This window comes from Dermacentor variabilis, chromosome 3, assembly GCF_050947875.1.
Source record: "Dermacentor variabilis isolate Ectoservices chromosome 3, ASM5094787v1, whole genome shotgun sequence".
NCBI classification, from domain to species: Eukaryota; Metazoa; Arthropoda; class Arachnida; order Ixodida; family Ixodidae; genus Dermacentor; species Dermacentor variabilis.
The window spans coordinates 178,435,488-178,459,821 of record NC_134570.1 but is presented as its reverse complement, the minus strand read 5'-3'; the positions used below and the strand labels follow the sequence as shown (position 1 = coordinate 178,459,821).

The 24,334-nt window shown below is 45.5% G+C and overlaps 1 protein-coding gene across 1 annotated transcript in view; it reads left to right on the top strand.

Moving 5' to 3' along the window:
- Nucleotides 1-24,334, top strand: part of LOC142576545 (monocarboxylate transporter 13-like) — a 103,309-nt gene that overhangs the window by 15,525 nt on the left and 63,450 nt on the right. Inside the window, exon 2 of the mRNA XM_075686711.1 lies at nt 15,134-15,268. Within this exon, the coding sequence (XP_075542826.1) occupies nt 15,136-15,268 (133 nt within the window). The 5' untranslated portion in view covers nt 15,134-15,135. The remainder of the gene's footprint in view (nt 1-15,133; nt 15,269-24,334) is intronic.

Genomic DNA, 24,334 nt, shown 5'->3' with positions numbered 1-24,334 from the left:
GCAGCCTCTCGGTTCGCGACAATTTATTGCGAAAACATCTCCGGTGCTGACCGTGGGTATTAAGACGGAGGTTTCCTTTATAGCTAGAATGAAGGTATTTCACATTTTGTGATGCTCTAACAATTGTTACAGACACTAATGGACTCGAAACTTGCCCACCCAATAGAAGCCAAGGAAGCCATAAACGGAAGGTGGCGGGCCCAACGGCTAAATCGTAGGTTGAGAAAAAGAATCGCGGAACTTGACAAACGAATCAAACAATACTGTAATACCCTCTGCCAGCAACAGTGGGACGAGTTTTACGAGTCAATCGATGGGCAAATAAGGAACGGCAAGGCGTGGAAATTGACCAAGCATCTGCTGAATGAAAAAGGCACTAAATCCAACCAGAGACACAGCCTTGTCCGAGCTATACACGTAGCCCTTAAGGATCAACCCTTCGAAACAGTTACCAAACAACTAATTGACAAATACCTACCAGTTAGAAATGATCAGGACCAGCCACTTCCATCAGAATACAGGGGAGCCGCTCAACCTGAACTCGACCAACCCTTCACCACATCCGAAATCCGGAGGGTGTTAAGTGAACTAAATCGAATGTCAGCCCCCTGTGCTGATGGAGTAACAAACAGGTGACTTAGAAATCTCGATGAGCCATCAACAGAATCGCTGACAGCCTTCATCAATGAAGCATTGATCTCAGGCGAAGTCCCAGAAGAATGGAAAACTTCACAAGTTATACTAATAACGAAACGGGGTAAACCTCCAAGCTTGGACAACTTAAGGCCAATATTACTTACATCATGCGTGGGGAAGGTCGCTGAACACGCAATCCTTAACAGGCTAAAGGACCACTTAGCGGACAATAATATATACACTCACAACATGCTGGGTTTTAGGTCCGCACTTTCCACGCAGGATGCCATGAAGCAAATGAAACATCGCATACTCGACGGATATTCTAGAAAATCGAAGGCCATACTTGGATTAGACTTGGAAAAAGCGTTCGACAGCATCAAGCATGAGTGCATCCTCAAAACGATGGAAGACATTGGATTCGGGCTGAGGATGTTTAAATACATCAAATCCTTCCTCGAAGCACGCAAGGCGAAGATAAAGGTCAGAGACACAAACTCGGAAATGGTTTAGCTCGGAAATCCCCCCCGCCAAGGATCGGTGATCTCTCCCGTCCTTTTCAACCTGTGCATGACTGGTCTGTCCAGAAAGCTGGGCAACATTAGGGGCATTGACCATACCATATATGCTGATCTCGCTGTATGGTGTGCTGGTGGCAGTGAAGGGCAGATACAGCACGCACTGACTGAAGCGATCAAGACGGTGGATGAATACCTGAGGCCAACTGGACTCAGGTGCTCCCCACATAAATCGGAGTTGCTACTTTAAAGACGTGAAAAAGGGGGCAGGCCTAAGGGCTGGAAGCCTCTATCAGAAAGCAATATACACGTACATACAGAAAATGGCACCAATATACACAGAGTCAACGTGATCAGGGTACTAGGCTTTTTCATTGATGCAAACGGTGGAAACCATACGGAGGTCAAGAAAATCACTATTAAAACGGATAACGCGTGCAGGATGATCAGACGCCAGGCAGGAAGACACAAGGACATGAAAGAAGATAACCTCATCAGGTTTATCAACTCTTTCGTACTCTGTCATATTTCATATGCCGCTGCCATGTACAACTGGACGCAGGTTCAACTCAAGAAGCTTGACGCAGCGATCAGGAAGGTAGTTAAAAGCGCATTGGGGGTCCCAGTTCGAACCCGCACTGCAAAATTGCTCAAGTTAGGAATACACAACACGACCATGGAGATCGCGGAGGCTCAAGAAACATCACAAATTGCGAGACTATCTACAACCAACACGGGAAGATCAATCGTGGACCAGATCATGATCAACCCCTTTACAGATCCAGCACAGTACATTAAAGTTAATCAAGAATTCGCAGGCAACATAATTCTCGCACCGCTACCCAGGAATATGCACCCAAAACCTAACATCAACAGGGGAGTTGCACGAGCCAGAGCGTTAATCAAGAAAATGGATAAAGGGAGCAGAGGGGCCTGCTTTGTTGATTCGGCTGCCTACAAGGATTGAACTAAGTTCGCGGCGGCAGTAGTGGATCATCAGGGCAATTCCACCAACTGCGCCACGGTCTACACTAGCAAACCTGACGTCGCTAAATAAGTTGCCATTGCATTGGCACTAACAGACGATAGAGTCACACAAATATATGCCTACACGAAAACAGCTATTAGAGCTTTCAATACGTAAAAAATTGCCCCACAGGCTGGGAGAATAATTACCAAAAGGCAAACAAATGTTACACGTTACATTTATTGGTTCCCGGCGCACCTTGGTTCACTTGATGGTATTTCTGTCAATCCAAATGAATCGGCCAACAGCGTCACCCGTGACCTTACAGACCGGGCCGCTTTTACATATGGTTTTGATTCTGCTGGATTGGAGAACTTACAGAGGGATACGCTCATTACATACAATGCAATTACAAAACATTGCTACATGGGAAGGAGAGAGTTTCCATTCCTCACTATAGGCTAACCAGCGCACAGCATTTACAGTTAGCCAATTACAAACAGAATCTTATCATTCACCTGCACATCTAAAGGAATGGTATGGCATTGCAGACATGATTATTATATGCAAAGCATGCGGAAAGGATATATGCACGCTTGAACATCTGCTCTGGGAGTGTGGGTCGCTCGGCCCTGGCATTTCTCGGAATCGGTTTTTAGGGAGGATCAGATCTCCAGATCAGATCCCTGAAGTACTGGCTGTCCAGTACGTGTGTAATAGGGCTAGGAGGGTTGACTTCCCGGTCCCAACATGGGACTAGGCTGGCAGGTGGCAACACCTTGTAGAGGACAAGAATAAAGTTTTTTCCTCCTCCTAACAATTAACTCTGTTGAATCTATTTAGTGAACTTAGAAACCAAGTTTAGAACACCTCTCTTACGCTTTTGTTTGCAAGTAATCGTGAGCGAATTTGAAATAGTGGTATAGAGGGCCCCTACCAAAGGCAATGGAATATTTCGTTTGAAACAAGCAAACCACTAACCTCGCCACAAACTATGTAGTGTTTTTTTTATGACTGGTTTTTCTTTCCTTCATTTTTTTAGCGTGGTAGCTCCTTCGGTGCAAGATAGCTGTGCAGAATCAAAAATGTCGATGGAGGTAAGGAAAGACATTATGTTGCGCCACCGTACCTTCATAGGTTAAGAACGCAACGAAAAGGAAAACTCTGTCCGCCGCCAGCACTGCGTTTCAGGCTCCTGCCTATACGGTATTTTGTTTGGAGCTGAAAGCACTCTTCACTGCGGCATCACTAATCGCAGTTACATTGTAACTTGGGGGGGGGGGGGTCGCGCGCCACACATGTGAAAGCGCGGGTGTCTGTACATGTACACACTCGAGCGGATACAAAAAAAGGAATACTTCCTACTGTGCCGTCACTGTTGCCGCTTCATCTTTTGAAAGCTATGCACTTACTAGCCCCACAGCGTGTTTTCCTGCAAATTTTACGATCTTAGTTGCCTGCGTACAATAACATGCTTCAACTGTACTGCGTTAATATCTTTAGCCGAAACATTTTGTTATAAATAAAAAGTTTTCTCTCTGCTGTTTCCTTACCGTGAGGCGGCCGTGCGAGTAAAGCTTTACATTCGAATTGCAACGACGATATTTGTGCGCTTACCGAAGCCTCTTTCCTGCATTTTCCTTTTGAGGTGACGTGTCATGCCTTTTTAAAGTGGGTGCCCCCTTTGGCGTTTTGATTTCACTTCCTTCTGCCCCTGGTGGGAGGCCTTGACAAGTTTGCGCAATGGTGATAATGATGAATATGGTGTTTCGTGGCGCAAGGACCAATGATGGACCAAGTGCTCCAGGCCGATGATGTTTGCCTAACGCATCCTCCACTGCTGCTTACATCTGCGGAATGAGTCGCAACGCGTCACATCTATCTGGTCGTACGAAATCACCAAATACAAATAATTATCAGCATATTCCTTATCATAAATAAATGTGATTAGAAAATTCCTACAAAAGAACGCTCCATCAGACACCCAACTCGGAATATTCCTCTAAGAGTATTGGCGCTCCAGCCAACTGCGCCGTTGAGGGGGAATATTTGTTCTTTCATGCATGAATAAGTCAGCGAAGAGGCATGCAACCTCTAAACGAACCTCCACCTGATATGCAGCTAGGGAAACACGCGCACAAACCCGCCAAGATAGCTCAGTGGCTATGGCGTGGTGCTGGTGAGCTCGAGGTCGCGGCTTCGATCACGGCCGCGACGGCCGATGCAGATTGAATGCTAGAACGGTTGTGTACTTAGATTTATGTGAACAATAAACAAGCTCAGGCAGTCAAATAAATAATCTGCAGTCCCTCACTATTGCATACTTCATGACCAATTTGTGGTTTTTAGCACGTGAAACCTCCGAATTTAATTTAAGGCCTGTTGCTCAGTGAAAGCTCTGGGGTGAAATTCTGAAACACTTCTTTTACTTGAGACACACAGATTAGACTGGCGTAGAATCGCGCGGAAGGCATCGCTACGGCATTGCGACTCATCAGTGCGCCATACCAGACATTCCCATCTTCTCAAGAACAGCTGCCTCGTTCCCGCTCCCACATGTGTGGCGCGCGACACGCCCCCCCCCCCCACCCCCAAATTACGAAGCAACTGCCATTAGTGATTCAGCAATGAAGAATTTTCTCAGCTCCAAACAAAATACCGTACAGGCAGGAGCCTGAAACGCAGTGCCGGCGGCGGACAGAGTTTTCCTTTTCGTTGCGTTCTTAACCTATGAAGGTACGGTGGCGCAACATAATGTATTTCCTTACCTCCATCGACATTTTTGATTCTGCGCATCTATCTTGCACCGAAGGAGCTACCACGGAAAACAAAAATGGAGGAAAGAAAAACCGCTCATGAAAAAAAAAACACTACATAGCTTGTGGCGATGTTTGTGGTTTGCTTGTTTCAAACGAAATATTCCATGGCCTTTGGTACGGGCCCTCTATAACACTATCTCAAGATCGCTCACGATTACTTCCAAACAGAAGCGTGAAAGAGGCGTTCTAAGCTTGGTTTCTTAGTTCACGAAATAGAGTCAACAGATTTAATTGTTAGAGTATCAGAAAATGTGCGATTGCCTTATGCAGGCGGGAGCATGAGCTTTCGTTGAAGAATGGTTATAGTTCGAACTTGCCGCTTCATTGCAAGACCTGCGGGAACGAAAACAAACAGGTATGTGAAGCAAGGCTTCATGATAGAACAGTCAGGTTTAAAAGTAAAGATTCTGTGGCGCGTGAATTGTTGGAGGCCAACCAGAATAAGAACAGAGGGGACGCCTTTGTCGGCACCCCGTCTCTGAATATATACACAAATGAAAGCATGTTTCTAGATAAATTTTAGATTTTGAATAATCGCGACTCCCTTTATATATATCTTCAGTGTTCTCGCACGTGCGCATTCGGCGCTCCTCTTCTTTCGTCCCACTCTCCCCATAGCTATTTAATCAGCCGCCTTTGACTTCAATAAACAGTTGCGTGTAGCGCCTTGTCCTGTTTTTGTTCTTTCCTAGTGTGCCGTCACTGTTGGCGCTTTATCTTTTGAAATCGTAAAATTTGCTTTGGTTATGTGTCTGGGAAATATAACCTTTCATGTAAATTGCACTGCATTGGCCTAATTAAAAAAAAACCTCGCGACGGGCATATCGTCAGAAGCAGGGGCCGTAATAGCGTGACATCGAACTGGCGGCGCATCGCGTGTTATATCGCCGGGCAGCGCACTTGGATGGTTGTGAGCCAGTCTTGCAATCAAGAGTCCACTCAAATCAGGCACGTGCACCGGGGGACTGCTCGAGTTTTCGCAATACGTTCAACAGCAACTTGAATCACAATGTGATTGACGTACTGTCAGAAAAAAACGAAAAGTTGCGTGCAGTGACAGTCACAGTTACCAGCCTGATCACTGTGATCTGTCGTGAGAGTTGCGCCCTCCAGTCCATTCCTCCTTGCTGCTAAGATCATAGCGTGCTATCTTATAAGGAAATAGCAGTAGCGACTGCTAGCTTTTTTCATTAGTTTTGCTTTTTTTCGTGACTATACGTTAACGGGACGGTAATTTCTCGATGTATTTTTCCTCGCAGAGAAAATAACTTCCTGCAGCTATGCTATATTCTCATAGTTATTATTCTTTGTTTCTTTTTAGTTGTAAATAATAATGTGACAGCTATTAGGAGCTTTTGAGGGGAGACTTCCGAGTCACGAGAATAAGCCACAGGCCTTATGCGGGCTGGCATGAACTTCTGTATATGCAGGGTGTCCCAGCTAACTTTAACTAGAGTTTTAAAATATGCGAATGCCATGTAGCTGGACAGAACCAACGTAATGCTGTTTCCCGTCGCTTGGAGATACCCAAACTACTGTCTTCATTCCACCTAATTAGATAATCAGTCCTAATTAATTATAATATCAAATATTATATTTAGATGAAAAGTGTCAATGAGAAAACTGTAGGGCGACATGAAAAACTCCCGATGCAGCTTTATGTTTCCTACAGTATTTTTGCGGGCGTGAAAGAAGCCCGCGAGTACATGCAAAGTGCATCGACCGGCAGTCGCGCGCCAATTATGCGTGCATTTGCAGGCTGCTTTCAGGCTCGAAAAGACTCTGTCATGTAGCACGTATTGAGCAACAGAAAGCTGTATAGGAAGTTTTTAATGCCGCTCTACAATTTTCCCATTGACACTTTCATCTAATTATAATTTTTGAGAAGCTCATAAATAATTAAGGCGAATTATCCAATTAGGCGGAATGAAAAAATGTTTGAGTACCTCCAAGCGATGGCAAACAACAATACTTTTGTTCGTTCCAGCTACGTGGCATTTCATACTTTTAAACACTGGTTAAAGTTAACTAGGACACCCTGTATATTAAACCCTTAACAAATAGACACAGCCGGTACCACCAAACCGACACTTTAGCCCTATATTTGGAAGTACTGAAATACTCAAGAATTCCTTTTCTCCGCGAATTATTAACGACATGAACTCGATGGCGTCCTCAATTGTACCGACTACTGATGGACACGAGTTACTTTTTTTCTTGTGTCTACTCAAATGCTTTTGCACACACCCTGCTTCGATTTGTGCAAATCCGCAGTATTGTATAAATAAATAATAAAATAAATAAAACGCTTAAGAAAGACAGAGTCATATTAACCTCTCGTATTCAGAACGGACCACAAAGCACAAGCAACGCTAAGCAAGGGAGCAAAGTTCACTGCGAAAACTGAGGCCAGTCCAGTGAAACTGAATGGAAGGCTTCTTTTTTTTACCTGTTCTTTTCTGAGCAGCAAAGAGAAACCACAACCACCTCGGCAGGCCTGGACTGCATCATGCATTACTCAAAACGAAGAAGCAGAGGATATGCTGTGGAAGAAGCAGTAAAGCTTCTGGTACAAACAAATTTGAACCAGTTTCTAAATGGCAAGAAGACTGCAAGGTTTGTCGTTAAGGACAAGGACGAACATGACTATAATGTTGTAGAAACAATAGCCAGATTATATATATATATATATATATATATATATATATATATATATATATATATGTTAGGCTACAAATATAGACGAAAGCACCTTAAGTGGGTACCAAACTTGGCAGCGCAGTCGTGTGCAAGGACCCGTCCTGGGATGTTTAAATGGACGTAAAACGAAGTAACCAGCCAACTCCAACGCCAATCATGAGCATAAAAATCAATGCAAGAGCTGCTTATTCTGAATGATCTTTCAGGGTCAAGCAACGTGGCAGAGATGTGTGGCCGTGGCCCTATAGGCACAACCAATTGTCTGTAATACCAATGCAAGACCTCTGCATGGTGCGAGCGTTCGGTCAACTGATGGCGTACGTCAATGACGTAGGTCATCGTAGGCATATGGGCCGGCATATGATGGTGTACGTACTACGTTGAGTATACATGATATCGGCATTCGGTATTTTCTATGGCTCTTTTTATTACGTGTGCACAATTACTAGCGCTGACGGCCTTGCACTTCCTCAGGTGTGTGTGTGGTTTGTGCTTCATTTTCTATTCATGTACCCCTCCCACACCGTGTAATGGCTGTATAGGCGCTTACGTAAATAAATGAAATGAAATAAACAATTAGCCAGCTATATGCATGTACATTGATGTTCAGGATATGTTTCAAGGTATCCCACGAAAAGCTGATCTGCAAGCTGTAGGAGACTGCATTAAAATATTTAGTGAAAGAAAGTTTAGGAGACTGTGCGGAAGCAGTGTACTTGATTTTCTGCAAATGCTACGGATTTCATGAAACTCACTGCTTGCAAAATATGGAAATGATGTGGACGCGCAGCAAGAAAAAATTAATATTGGATCTTGCTTAGCCACTGTACTATGTAACCTTCGCGTGGAGAAGGGTCAACGACTTTTAATGCGATGTTGATGGATTCACATGTAAAGGCTTGTTTAACCATGTTGATAATTTTCTACTGCGCTTGTCTTGTGGAAAAGCAAAGTGACTTAATGTGACAGCAATCTTTTCAGCACTTTGCAGATGTTTTCATCCGGCTAGATCACACGTACTAACTGCCATGAGAATCGTCCTTGAAGGTTTAAGACATTAAGATCTGCCTAAATTGTGATCACAGCTGTCGGGTGTGTCTAACTAAGGTGCAAAAGCAGTCAGAAGATTCGATTCCACGCACACAAGGCTTGTGTAAACAGGCACAGTGATTTCTTACCTCAGGCAAAGTAAACACAAATCTTGCATCCATAAAGCTGCGCGAAGTCTCAACATCCAGGTGGAAATCCAAAAGAACAGAAAGATCACCGACAGCCTGTGATTCCGTCAGGGACTGGGAAAAGTGTAAGGACACTGAATGGCAAGAAAAAATACGGAAGATGATGATTCAAGTAAAGAGAAAGCAATATCTACAGTACCGGGACACTACCTAAAGCTGCGCACAAGCTTAAAAAGAGAGCCAATAAGCAATAAGTAGATATAGGGTTCGCTTTCCCCAAAATAATCTCAATGGAATGTGTAAACGAGAAAATGGTTGCAATGTCCCGTTTCGAAAGGATAAAATGTTGGTGTAGACCATGTTCGGAAGTTCGTAAACCACAAAAGAAGCAACTTACAATATTCTTTTGATCTGCTGCAAAACTTCGCAGGCTATTCAACCTTCAATTGAAAGTCACTGAAAGTGGGGCCTGAGCGACTTGGGTGTGAGATAGGGGACGAGTCACTGCGCACTGCACATTATGGCGTCAATCCATCACGTTACCGGAGCAATGCGAGGAGAGACGCGGTCAGGAGTGAAGCATATCTATGCCTACCCAACGAGGAAAACCGTTCGTCGGTCAGTCCGTCCATCTGTCACGCAAGACGAATTACTGTATATCACTATAGAGAATCACTCTCAAGAAGCAAATGTGTAAAACAAACCTAATTCTCAAGGAAGTGCCTTGGCGGTGGTGAGTGCTGCGCGCTTTAGCCACCAAAGAAGAATAATGACGGTCACCTAAATATTGTTACGTGATTCGAATGCGAAAGTGTTGGGCTTGTCTAAGTTATCACCACAAATTAGAAGTCCACCTTAATCTACCTTGGTGTAGTTTCTACCAACCTTAATTCGCTTTAATATACCTTTCTCTAATTTTTACCAAACTTAATCCGCTTTTCTCCAACTTAATCCACTTTATTCCAATTTTGGGAGTGGGTCACGGCATCCGCCCGGTGACGTGGTTGCTTACAGCGAGGTTTCTCAGTGCAAGCCGCAGCACCTTCAGCTCCGCGACCCTGACGTCATCACTTGGTTACGCGGGTTTTCTGGCCAGCCGGTGTTCCCGCCTGGTTCTTGCCGGATTTTCCGCTACAAGGGTCCCCATATCAGGCTGTTCCCTTTAAAGAAACGGGCTCTAATCCACGCTGCAAAGGTGCTTGGCCTGCGAAGCTTTGGTATCATCTGATCCGATAGATTATTCTGACGTAGCCTCGAGCTGGGTCCGTTTGAGCGGAGCACGACGCCATTGTGCATAATGACGTCGCTGTTCATTTCTTCGCTCGTCGTGTGCACACTGCTATTCGGGAGTACTAACCATGCGTGGCCTTTTCCTAGCGCTATCAGACCACAAATGAAATCAATTTTAAGACGTGTTCTTCTTTTACATATGATAGTTTAGGTACGCTATCATATGTAAAATCATATGTATTTATTATATCATATATGATATTATACGATATCATTTGATAGCCTAGTTACGTTATCATATGTATCTCTGGGCGCTTATGCACTGCCTGCTTCGTATGCTACAGTTACCGCTTCCCAGAAAGTGCAGCTTAGGCAACCGTAATCTTAACCGAGAAACACTTTGGGCGAACGCTATGCGCGAAGGCGAGCTTTCGCGTTCTTTTTTTTTCGCTACACGACCGGCGCCGCCACTGCCGCGAATGCGCGCGCCATCTGGTGGTGCTGCGAGGAACCCAGCGGCGCTCACCTCCCGCTGTGATTAATTGAGTTTTTGACTGCAGAGACGAAGGAATGCCGCGGTCCTAATCACACAGGTTCGCTGTAAAAACACTGCGCTACACGCCCATGCTTGCTGAAGGCGAACATGCATGAATCATATGAATACGTTGATCGAGGAGTACAAAACAAATGTGACAAGTGAACAGTTTTTATGAAGGCTTTGTTGAAATATTTCGTGATGGTGGAATGAACACTAGGACCACATGTGGAGCCGACTTGTAACATTGTAGACATCAGGAAAATTACGATATTGCGAAAATATAATGCCGAGCACGCAACATTCCCGATTCCTGTCAACGTTCGTGCAATGCGCATTCCATTGGGGCGTTCCTCCACCGACTGAAATGCCACCGATCTCTGAGTGCTTCTGCACTTCACGTCGCGCAACATAGAGATAAGCAGTCAATGAGTTGACAAAGATTATAAAGAGTGACGATGGGTTCTATGGATCTCATGACGGTTGATAATGGTTCGACGCGGAAGGATATGCTGCTAAAGAGCGATATGATATCATAATTGGCGGATAATTCTGATAAGGTTAATATGCACTGATAAGAGTCGTATCAATTGCGATAAAGTTGATACTAACCAATAAGCATTGAAAAGGCGCGATTCGGCCCTGAATGCTTGATAACAGCCGATAACGGTTGCTAAGGTAGGATCTTGTCCGGGAAAGTTGATAGTGGCAGATAAGCGTTGATAAGGGCTTATGCTCGTCGGATCAAGTCTCATAACATCGGTAATGATACCGGGAGGCAGGGAAATGAGCAAGTGACATAATGCTTGCGCATACCCAGAGCAGTTCCTGCGTGATTCTTTTGCTGCACTATCTTAGCCGTCGGCGCATTTTGACGTACGTTGACATTTTAATGAATTTTAAATTGCTTCCCGGATTAAACATGTCAAACCTACGATACGAATGAGGCACGCCGTTATGTGGGAAGGCATCGGTGGCCTAATGGAGGCTTCTGCGCTAGATGTCTTGTGTTGGAATCCGGCCGTTTGACAATTTAATTAATTTATTTATTTTAAAGCAATCACAAATTCGCCATAAGGGCGAATCAGCGCAATAGTAACATGCTAGAATGTTGCACAAAGTAAGGCTCTGAACTAAAGTGCCAGTATGAACTACGGTAAACATAAGCTGGCTGAATAAACTCGCATGGCATGACATGTGCAGACACGCAGGGACACAAAAACATCGATGACCACGCGAGCATCATCGGTGAGAACGGTGTCTTGCCGTCGTTGTCGCCTCGCATCGGCCTCGCGTTACTGTACCGCGGCATGGTTACGGTGTGCACGATGTACGTGCGCATCGCACTTTTGAACTGCAGGCTTGATGGGGGCGAAAAGATCCCGGCACTTAGACTTGAGAGCACGTTAGAGAACCCCAGGTAGTCCACATTTCCTGATTCCCCCACTACGGCGTGCCTAATAATGAGATCGTGGTTTTCGCTCGTAAAACCCCATAACTTAATTAACTGGAGGGTTCTGTAGGCGCTGTCGCGTATCCTCTGCATCTTGTTCCCGCAGCGCCGCGTCTGGGCGCCCCGGCTGTGGGCGTGCGCCGCGCACGTAACAGTGGACTGTTTCGGCATCGAGGTCAACGGATTGGCCTGCTACGCGTGTACAAGCCCGCCTTGTTTCAGCGCAATTAGCGTCCCGATGAAACTTCTCGGCTGGCGTTCTGATAATTAACACGGGGAGGCATGTTTGCGCGACGAGAGGGACACCGCAGAAACGCCCGCGCTGACAGCTGCTACCATGGCTGGTACGTGTGTGAAAACTTTAGAGGGTCTGAGCTTGATGATGTATCCAGCGCAAGAGGGGACGCAGGACAAAAGAAAGGCGACAAAGACAAGTGCTAAATTACAAAAAGGAATGAACATATAACCTCGCGCACTTGATCACACAACCGGAAGGCCACCATACGGGGGGTCGCCTAAGGCGGCCCCCCGCGTACAGACCACAAGTATCCCGGTCGCACACCTTGCTTCTGAGCTTGAGCTTGCTCGTACGGCATCGTTACGGGGAAAGAACTCTAAGAAATGGGACACACAAGACCGGCAAGACATGCGCGGTCTTGTCCATCTTTTCCCCCCTTTTCCGCTCTGTTTCCCCGTAGTGTAGGAGAATGATGGAACAAGCTGGTAAGGTCTGCATTACTGTGTTGTAATTTGTACCTACAAGCAAAGCTCTCAAACCTGAGCTCTTAGAATAAAGTTGCTTCTGTGCATCAGGGATTGGAACATCAGTACGCCTAGATATATTTCGCCACGCTGCGTTGAAATTCTGACGCAAAAGGAAAACGTATAGTTAACGAGAGTACTGTTATTGATAAAAATTATTTGAACTAAGGAAATCAGTATTTCTATTTGGAATTAGCGACAACGACGAAAAACTGCATGGAGTGTTCATGTAATTGATATTGTCCTGAAACGCGCCAAGCACCTGAACGCGCTTGCTTGCACGCGGGAAATGCAGGTAGAAACTCTTGAAGAAGACGGCATGCAGCGTGGCGTCATCTCTCGAGGCGACGCAAAACCTGTGCCGCGGAACTCACGGACCGCCGGTCGTCAAAAGAGCGCTCAGTGTCTAAAGCTGGCAGTGAAGTGTACGATGCCCTATACCTGCCTTTTGAACGTCGCCCTTTGAAAGGGCAAATAAAACCAGCCTAATAGAAGTTACAGCTTGAGTAACAATGTGAACAAGCATTAGGAAGAAATCGGAAGCAATATATTTTGTAACTTGTTGGGTAGAAATTTCAGAGCCGTGTTTGTCTCCTCCTCTTTCTGGTCCTGTCTTCTAGTGCTGTTTGAATTTTATTGTTACCATGGAACACCAACTCGCCCAATCCGCTGCCCTTCTGCAGAAATTAGAGTATGTAATGCGGTCCTGTACAAAGGATTGGGGGCCAGAGACCGCATTTTCTGAAGTTTTGATGGGTTGCCCAGGTATTCTCGTTCGAGTTCCCGGATAACAGCTCTAAATTTTGGCTCAAGGTCACTTGAAGGACCCTGACAACGGGAGATAAAAGCATGTCATGCTTAAAAATTATAGATGAGGCACGTAGAACATCGCGAACGCGCTTGCACGGGCATGTGTGAGCGCGCGGTGGGTAGGTTTGTCTTCTAAAGAAATTCAATTCATGTATGGAAAGAAGGAAAGAGTGTTTATCAAGGACGTGACTGGTCTTGGAGATGCAAAACGAATGCGTGTGCAGTATACTTGTACCCTTGTCTGTCTGCTATACAAACACGTTAACACGTTCGTGTATGTTTCAACAAATCGTCTGAAATCAAGCATTTCTTATTCGCGCTCTGTGTGGTGGGTGCTCAGTCCATTTCTTTCTGTGTGCATAACATCGTGCGTTCCGAAACAATATAAAAACCCTCTGCGTGATTAGTTCTCAGTCGCGTAAGTTGCTAAGCACCAGTGGCACATGGTGTCTTCCTGCGTATGGTCCTACAAGGTCGCCTTCTTTTACAGCGAAGCTGTATATAGCTACCCTCCGGCGGTGCGGGATGGCCCTCCGTCTACGCGTCGTGTCGACACGAAAAAATTTTCGTCTCTAATTTCTCGCTAATGTTCTGTAGCTCTCAATCCAATGTAGATATTTTGGAAAAAATTATGCTGAAATTGGCCACTACACGACTCTATCAGTCTGCCGAGTTTCATATACATGTCATAATTAGTTCACAGTGAAGTTGTAAACGTTACACTATTTCCGTTTGCAGTCAATAAATAGATTGGCGTCTATGAAGGGACTATGGTTACAGAAAACAACTGTTATTCTTTCATTTTAACTATCTCGAAGCAAATTACATGACAATTATCCGCTAAGACGGCTCTAACATTACGCCGAGTTTCATATGCTTTTCATAATTACGTAGTTAAAGGTGAAGTTGTAAATATTGTGGAATTGCCGTCTGGCCATGCGGCAGTACTTGCACACGTCGCTACATCATAAGAGAATCAGTATAAATCACTCCACAGTCAAAAGATGTATTGTTTGCCCGTGTCCTTCAATAATAATAATAATAATAATAATAATAATAATAATAATAATAATAATAATAATAATGATAATAAAACCTACATGTACATAGATGAGACGAGTGAGATAAGATACACCACCACAGCTTCGCTGCTGATCCTTTGTCACAGAGTGGAAGGGCTGATTTTTCTTTTTTTTGCTTTGAATGACGCCCCATTAAAGAAAAAATTCTGCTATGAATTGTACAGAAGTATGTTACGTCTCGTACAGCTGTAGCGCAAGTTAAATGAGAGCGCTGAAACGGAAATAGTAAATTGAAAAGTGCATTGTACGCTCCGCAATGAACCAGGCGTGGCGTTCTGCGTTTTCACGTGGGACCTAAAAGTGCAGCTGTTATATGTAGTCCGAACTCCCAGGACACGTTAAAATGACACCAATTTTTTCCTAGCCCTGAGAACCGCTGTTATCTCTGGTACAGAATGCGCTCGCTTTATGTCCACTCACACCGTTATGCACGTATTTTGCAGCCATGTCCCTCAGAGGAAATTGCACTGGTTCTGCGGCCCCGGAGACTTCGGTGACTGGAATGGCGACGTCACCTAAGGAACGGGCCAGGATGCCACGGCACGGCCCGGACAGTGTACACAGTTGGATGACAGCCGGTAAGCGCACAGGACAGCATACCCTAAGACGAAGTATTTTGACGTGAAATTGTCCACAATGCCCTTTTACAATATATAGCAATGAGAAAAGAAAGTGGGAAATTGTGCAAACTACATTAGACAGAAAAATACAAGCTTAAGATGTGGCACAAATGAAACTTACGAAACAATAACCCCACAACACAGGCATTAATGTGATTTTCTCCCCTAGTGACTCCTGCCGGCCACCTCCGAAAGTTCCACGCAGCTCGCCCACTACACTGGCGATTTCTGGCTCGTTCTCTTTATCTTTTTTTGTGCTCTTTAGTGACCCGAATGGATACTCAGGCATCTAATATAGTTATTGAATAACAAGTTGTGCATTTTATGCTTTAATACCTAATGCAATGCCGCATTTTCAAATTCCTCTGTTTAGGAGGAACTGAACTAGAAAACGGATAAAGGGTCGCAACAGCTCAGGTTGAGTTAAGTAAGCAACCACTCCTTGCGGGCCCGTGCGCTTCTTGTGCAATTGCTAAACAAACAAAACCTGCGTCTGTCGCACGAGGTTTTTTCCGTTGTGCACAGTCGATCGTGGCGAGACCGCGGGTGTAGCACATTGGTTGCACAATCTTATATGAACTCAACGTTTTGTGTTGCACACGCAGCGAATGACTTTGCTTCATGGTGGTTCGCCCGAGTACGAGTGGTTTCGTCATCCACCTACAAGTTCCAATGGCGGATTGCTGAAGGAGAATCGCTTGTGAAATGCACATTTAGTGAGCAAGCGCTTGTTTTTATGCGTAAGCGTTCTATGGCTAGCTGCCGAGCCCTGTCACGCGAAAAGTGTAATGCGTTGTGTGTGCAAATGCGTAATTCGCAAAGCCATTTATTCGTTATGATAGCGAAACGCGTACTTGTTTTATTCGGGAGGCCGCTTTTTCACCGACTAACAAACGTTAAACATTCTCGCTCAGTGCAGGACGCGCCTGCATGTATTGGAAGTTTCTCGGATTTTACGACGGCTCTATCCGTTGGGAGTTGTCACCGAACCTTGTGTAATCTGACCGTATGCATGACGCGAATCTTATAGTACTTACTGGAAGACACCTGGGCACCAGCGATTATTCTAAAGCCTCCGATCACTCATGATAAAAGCCGACGCGCTTGCTGTGCAAATCAGATTTAGATGATTGTTGTCTGTGTTCGCCGCTATCATTGTGCTTTGGGAGTTTAACTTGATTTGTGGGCACAGGGTCGCCCAATAAAAAGTTTGTTATTCAAAGCTTTGCGACTATTTCTGTGGCGTCGCTACGACGTGCCAATAGTGTAAATGTAGATGATTAAAGCTTTTGAATGATCAAGCACCATTTAAAAAATAATAATGAAAGGAGAAATCACAGACATACATAAGGATCCTTAGAAAATACATGGGGAAGCTTACAGTAGGCGTGGGCCAACTGAAATTTGGGGATAGGTCGATTCAAAATTAGGGGTTCGGACAACCTTAAATTTAGAGGTGGGCTAATTGAAATTTAGGTATGGGCCAGCTTAAGTTTGGGGGTGATCCAACTTGAAATTTGTGGGTGAGTCAACTTGAAGTTTTCGGGTGGGTCAACTTCAAAATGGGCTGAGCCAACTTGATTTAGGAGGTGGGCCAACCTAATATTTGGTGGTGGGCCAAGTGGAAACTTGGGAATGGATAAAATTAATTAGGCTGTGGGCCAACTTGAAACGTGAACGTGGGCAGAGTGAAATTTGAGGGGGCCAAGCTGAAATCTGCGGGTGGGCCAAGTGAAATTTGGGGTTTGGCCAACTTGATATTTCGATTTGGGTCAACTGATATTCGGAGGTGGGAGAACATGTAATTTCAGTGTGGGACAATATGAATTTGAGGGAGGGCTAACTTGAAATCTGGAGGCGGGCCAAGTTAAATTTGGGTGTAAGCCGGCTGTAAATATGGGGGCGGACCAACTTAGTTTCGGGATGGGTCGACTTAAGATTGGCGCGGGGAAAATTAATATTTGATGGTAGACCAACTGAAATGTGGAATGGGGCAACTCGAAATTTGGACGTCGGCCAAGCTAAATTTATAGGTGAACCACCTTGAAGTTTGGGGGTGGCAGTGGCCCAACTGAACTTTCTGGGTGGGCCAACATAACTTAGGGGGCAAGCCAACTTCAAGTTTAGCGGTGGGCAAACTTGAAATATGGGTATGAGTCAAAATAAATTTGGGGTTGGGCCAGGTTGAACTCTGTGGGTGGGGCCGCTGAAATTTGTGCGTGGACCAAGTGAACCTTTGGGGTGGGCCAACTTGAAATTTCAGGTTGGATCAGCTGAAATTTGTGGGCGGGTCTAGTTGAAATCTGGGGGTATGCCAAGCTAAATTTGGGGTGGGCCTACTTAAATTTGGGGATAGGCAAAATGGAAGCCTGGGGGTGGGTGAACTGAAATTTTGGAGTGGCCAATTCAAGCTTGGGGGTGGGCCAACTTGAAATTCGCATGTGGGCCATCTTAAATTCAGGAGTGGGTCAGCTTGAAGTTTGGAGGTGGCCCAACTGGAATTTAGGGGTGCGCCAAATTAAATTTCGGGGTAGGCCTACTAGGGATTTGAGGTGGCACAACTGAAATGTTGGTTAGGCCGAATTGAAATTTGGGATTCACCTAAATTCACCTAAATTCACCTAAATTTAGGGTTCGGTCAACTTGAAATTTAAGTTTGGGCCAACTAGAGATTTTGGAGTGGCCCAACGTCCAAATGTGCGCTGCTGACCGTCCTTCGAGTTATGAACACCTCGCGTGCAAGCGAGCGCGTTGAGACGCTTGGCGCGTTTTCATTGAGCCTTACCGAGGCACAGTCAGAATGCGGACGAGAGCTTGCATGGACAAGCAGTGTGCGCATAACGCCGCCTTGTGAGAGCGACAGCGAGGGTGACATGGCTAGATCGCGATGCATTATCGCTTCATGCAAGGCCTCGCGCGTTACTGTGGCAGCTGGTGTTCTCTTTTGACCGCTCTGCTCCGTCGGAGCGAGCGCGTGGCCGGTGTTCCGGCTCTATGGGTACGATTGCATCGAAGGGGCGGGACGCGGCGCGAAAATCTGACAACTGTTTGCTAAAGCCCAAGCATTCATTGCCACCGGAAAGGCTATGGGTAGAGGCACATGAGCTAGGAAAAGCAAGTAAGCAAAGAGCCGCGCCAGTAAAGTGCATCAGTTTCAGGTTTGAGGCCTGGTACTGTCATGTAATTTTCATATTTTATAGTTTTAAAGAGATTTAAAATAGAAGGCATGTGCTGTCATTGGTATGTTTGATGACCTTCATTTGGGGGCTGTCTTTTTCAAAATTCTGAGCAATAACTTTGTCATGAATGTCAAACATGGTATGACCAAATTTAGAGATTGAATAGTGTAGCAATACAACCGGCTGGTGACATAACATGGCATGGCATATAGCCAGCTGGTGTCTGCCGTTTTCAAGTGTCTTCCGAAATATTCTACTTTAGTTGGTTCATCCCCAAATTTGTAGACGGCCCAGCTCCATATTTTAGCTGAGCTTACCCTAAATTTCAAGATTGCAGACACCCAAACTTTATGCTGGCCGACACCTGAACTTAAAGTTGACCCACCCCCAAATTGCAGGTTGACACGCCCCCAAATTTCAATTTGTACAATCCACAATATTAAGTTGGCTCAACCCCAATTTTCAGCTCGCCCAAACCTACTATAGGCTTTCCCGTGCATTTTCATGGAGCCCTGCTCCACCTATGGCTACGCATATATCTGGTCATAGGAATATTCTTTCCAATCAATTATTTTTTGCTTTCGATTCATCCCTATTACTCATAAAGCTACCAATCATCCACATTTACACGATTATAACGAGTAAATGTCTTCGCAAATACGAGACATTATGTCTTTGGCGTGACGGACAGGTTTTTTTGGGGTACTCGCCAAAGAGTCCTTATGCATTAAAACAGCGATTGAGGATTTCTTTATTAAGTTACATGTCGAAGTTTTACCCGTCAAAACATAGCACCGTGATAAGATTGTCCTTGCCGTGGTCCACGGATAGCGCGTTCTCCTCCTGTCCAGAATCGATGCATCACGTCTTTTTGTATTGTATAGATGCCGTATACTTTTGGGGCAACATAACAATTGTGCATATATCTTTTATGTGCATGGAATATGTGGAGTAGCTTTTGTCTAATAAAGTCCATGTGATAGTAGAAGCGTAACTTCACGCAAATGTCAGATGTAGATATTTTTGTGGCTGCATTTCTTTTGTGTTTGTGAGTGCGCTTTTCCACTGCTGTTGTGATCAGCTGCTGGGCTATGCACCCCGGCAGAGGGGGCAGGGTGGCTCTCAAGCTGCAACAACGCAGCGTTTTGCCTTGCGTCCTCTCTCCTTTGTTGCTGATGTAACATTGAGAGAGTTAATGAAAAGGATTGTATTGTAATTGTGTTCGCGGTACAGATATACCCAAACGGCACGACGTGAACTTTCTTACATTGAAATGCCATGAAAATAATAGAAGTGGCAGAACCGTGGCCTCACTATATATATATATATATATATATAAATATTGCAATTTGGCGATCACGAACTGACTACATCCTAGGTCTAGAAAATGCGAAGCCACCGGGGACCCAGTGTTTTTGGTGCTGTTGCATATACAAGTTCACTGCTTGAGGGCGAAGATGAGTTTAGCAAGATATGGCAGGCGAGGCAGAAGCGCCAGCAGCAGAGAATGGTCCTGATTTACATGTCCGATTCAATCTTTTTCTGTGTTAGGAAACGCGTAAAACGCTTTTGCACGCCACTTGCTATGAAAAAAATGGGATCTGCAAAAGAATATGTTTTTTCAAGCTGCACTTGCAGCTTTTCTTCCCTGTCTCCCCCAATCTATTGGAAATAAAGATATATTCATATTCATATTCATATTCTACGCAGTGCGGGAATCGATACAAGTGAGCTTTGTTTGCTGTTTCGGTTCAATGACATTATTTGGTGGATATATAATGACGGCATACGAAAGTCGCTACATGAAATGTCACGTTACCTGCTCCACTTGTGTTTGTAGTTCTTGCCTCGATCGACCCTTTATGCGCGGCTCCGTCTCCTAGGCACTAAGTGCACGCTTCGAGCCATTCTGGGTTGTAGTGCTGTAACTCGCAAAACTGCCTTCTTTCTCTTTTTTTCCCTCTCTAACACTCTTCCCACCTCCTCCCTCCACTGCCGTTGTTGTTGCGGGTGAGCCCGGAGACAAGCGCGACAGCTCGTTCACTGCTTTTGTGGGTGGAGGTAACGTGTAATTGCGGTGTCCAGAGGACATTGTACACATACGACGCGGCCCAAATGCTGGCACGAGCTTCTCCGGTCATGTACTAAGGCGATAGCGTATTCCAGAATATCCGCTCTCGGTGCCAGGCGTCGCTTGGCGGATAATCGTTCTGAACCACGCAGGTCTTCCTGGTGGCTCACAACTTCTCTTGTATTCCTTACAAGGTTATTCTTCGGAAGTTTGAGAACGACAGCTCATAAACAAATGTCATGATAGAAAACAGCAACAGCGTATGCATTTTATGTTCTTAGTGACATGGCTACGTCTCAACCCCATCCCGATAAGGCCGGCGTTAGTAATGTGCGTGTCAACCACGCCCCACTGTGGCCGGCGTTAGTGGCGTCGAAGACCAGAGCCGTAGCAGCAGCAGCAGCAGTAGCAGAAAAGTCAAAGGAAGAAGAAAGAAAAAAGCTTCGCTTTAATAATGCTGTATTCTTGCCTAGGGTAATGTCTAGAAGACAGCCACTCAGATTTGTGATACATGTTTCTCCTGGTTATAGTAATAATAATAATAATAATAATAATAATAATAATCATAATAATAATAATAATAATGAAATGCGCCCATGAATACGATGCTTCCTAATCTGAAATTCTAGCGCAAGTATACACGAGTTTTCATTTAGCGATATATTGGCTGGCGCGGACGACCTTTCTCGTGCTCCACATTGAAAAGAGAGTGAAGAGTGGCGCGACTGCCTCCCTAAACGGGAGATCACGAGAGGCAGCGCGTGGGTGACACGCGGGCGCAGTTTACAGCGACCGCCGCAGACAGACATCCGCTCATCCAGTGCTTTGTTTTCATGTACGGTATCGTTCGATGTGCTCACCTCATGCCATCGGTGAACAGACGATGGCGCGCTACTCTGGCGCCATCTCATAGCGGTCATTATCGCAGAGCCCGTCTTGCGCGGCACTACGCTTTCCTCCTCACCCGTTCATCATACTCTCACTCTTCGCCCTTTGCCTCAAACTTTCACTGTATCCTCCTTCTCAGCTTTTGCCATCATCATCTCTTCACTATCGCCGTAATTAATCACCCGCTGCGCCTTGCGTTCACTTTTATACCTGGCTGTGCTCGTTCGCTCGGATATGCTGCGGCAGGCCGAGCGATGCCGAGGCACGCCGACGTTCAATGCAGGAACGGGAGGCTAAGGCCAGCGCTCGAAAAGAAAGCATGGCATGGCATATAGCATACATAGACCTAAATATATACGGAGCCTCAGGCCAACAGCGACGGTGAAAATTCGCTTGGTGTATCCATATAATGGAGATCTAAAAATTCACGCAGAAACTCATCTGGGAGTTGTCTAAGTGTGCTTAAGCATTGTGCCACTTGCTTATGTCTACGCAGCCTCGTGCCGTTATCAGTGTTATGGAACGTGATACTCCTGTACGAACGACACCGCTGCGGCCACAAGAGCTGGTGCGGACAGCGGCGCAAGCTGCATTGATACCGCAAGCAACGTGCTGTTGGTGGCGGCACCAAGTGCGCTCATGACGTTCCAGTCATTATCAGCTGTCATCGCTATTTAGCGCCTTAGCCATCCGCGTCAAGCCATTACGAACAGTGATGAAACGTGCTCCAGCAGCGGCTGCGCATGGCACAGCCACGCGAACTGTATGAGCCCTATAACGTAAAACTATTGCAATATGTTATTATTCCAATCTCCTGACGTCAAATTTGCGTAACCGCCGACGCAAGCATCGGGCGGTCACCTTCCGGTTTTTCAGAAGAGACCAATCAAACGCTCCCCTCATTTATAGGAGGTCACTTTTGCTGCTCTTAAAAGCGAATAACTTTTGCTACATTGAGCGGCTTGTCTTACCTAATTGGCTAACAAGAGGCGAGGAGCGGGTGCAAGTCGAGAGGGATTCGATAGGGCCGAGCCAGTGCACTGAAAATTGATAACCGGATGAAGTGGGTGGTGCCGGCCTCTGCGATTGGACTGCTTTCATTTACTTAGCTTGCGGTGGCTGGATCCAACGGAAGGTTAAGAATGCTGCTAAGACAGATCCTGAGCAAAGAGTTGGCAGAGCGAGGCCGTAAACAGGCCGAAGGTGCTCGAAAGTGTTACACGGCCACGCAAAAAGTTTTATTGTACGCAAAAACGCAAAATAAACCCATGCTCTCCGGCAGGTGCGAGTAGCCAGTGCCTGAGCGATCGGCAGCAGCCATCTTTTATTCCTTTCCGAACGGGGTAGCCTGCGGCTATTCAGAAAAAAAAATCTGTTTTGTTCGCCACAATAATACATCTTTTACGCGTACATGTCACTTTGACGCGGTGAGCTTTCGCGGTTTCGTGACGTCGCGTTACAAACGGGTAAAGTGCGTGCACACCTAAAAATGTTGACTAATAGCCGAGGTCTAATGGCAAAAATGCGTCGAATCAGACATAACTATTTTTCTATTGTTCGGTCCAATCATGCATAATCAGTGCGTACACGTCATATCCGATAGGGAGTTATCGCGGTTTTCGTGACGTCGCGTGACAGACAGGCTAGGGGGGCTGGCCCAAAACAGTTTGTGACCAATCGCGGAGGGCTGATTGCAGAATTAGAATAGAAAAGTTTGGAATGACTTTACGTTATAGCGCCCATCTCGAAGGCCATGTGCGATGCGAGGTGTTTTCGTCGCTTGGCGTTGAAGAGAGACGCAGGGGCCCATATCTTGAAAGCGCCCTGTGAAAGGGGCAGTGTGGGGCGTGTGCTGAGAGCTTCGTCAGCGCTGCGTAGCGGAAGCATAGAAGTGCTTGCGCATTTAAATACTTTTGCATGGCAGCATAACGTTATTCAGCCCTTTAGCCATGTATCCGACATCGCTTTACCAGCTCTTCTTCGCTAAGCATCCGTTCTAGCGGCATTTTTAACCTTCCAGTTCCACGCCGCTGCACTTTTCTACGAGCCACCGCAAGCGAGGCCAGGGGCCGCGGAACAATCGCTGACGCCGCCACCACTCGCCTCACCCTGTTGTCTACTTTGAGTGCGCTACCTCGGCCTCACCAAAACCCCCTCCACTGCTGCGTGCTTTCACCTCTCGTCTGGTAATTAGATAAGAAAACTTGTCAAAGTAGGCAATTCTGTCTGCTTTAAAAACAACCAAAAGATACATTTTTTAAACGAAGATAGTATTTGATTAGGCTGTTCAAAGAACTCTGTGACTCACCGCCCAATGGTTGCGTCGGTGGTTGAGTAAATTTGACGTCAGGAGATCGAAATAAAATGAGAGTGGGATAGTTTTGCGTTATAGCACTCGTGACCTAAGGAGGATAAAGGTTGTTAGGTGTCGTCGATGATAACAACTGTCTTCGTTAGAGTAACGGAATGGATGGACATGGGGACGGACGTGGCTAAACCAATTTCGAGCAGTTCGCTGCTGTCGCAATAAAACACACAGGCCTGTGTTCACAAAGCCTTCTCCCGCCAGAATTCACTGTAACACCGAAGTCCGGCCAATTCTAATACTGGACATATTATTAGTAGGGGTAGGCGAATATTCTAGATCAGCTCTCGAATAGAATAGAATATTGCACACTAATTATTCATATTGTATTCGAAGATGAACTAGTCCGTATCTTGGAATATCGAAACTATCCAAATATTTGACAAAAAGACTAATAAATTATGGTTACTCTTCTCTGTGATCAAACAAAGTATCTAAATTTGTCAGAAATGAACCATGGAGAAAAATTTTGCAAACGATGCCGGAACAAAGTAGGTAATGCAAGGTGTGTTTTCGGTTTC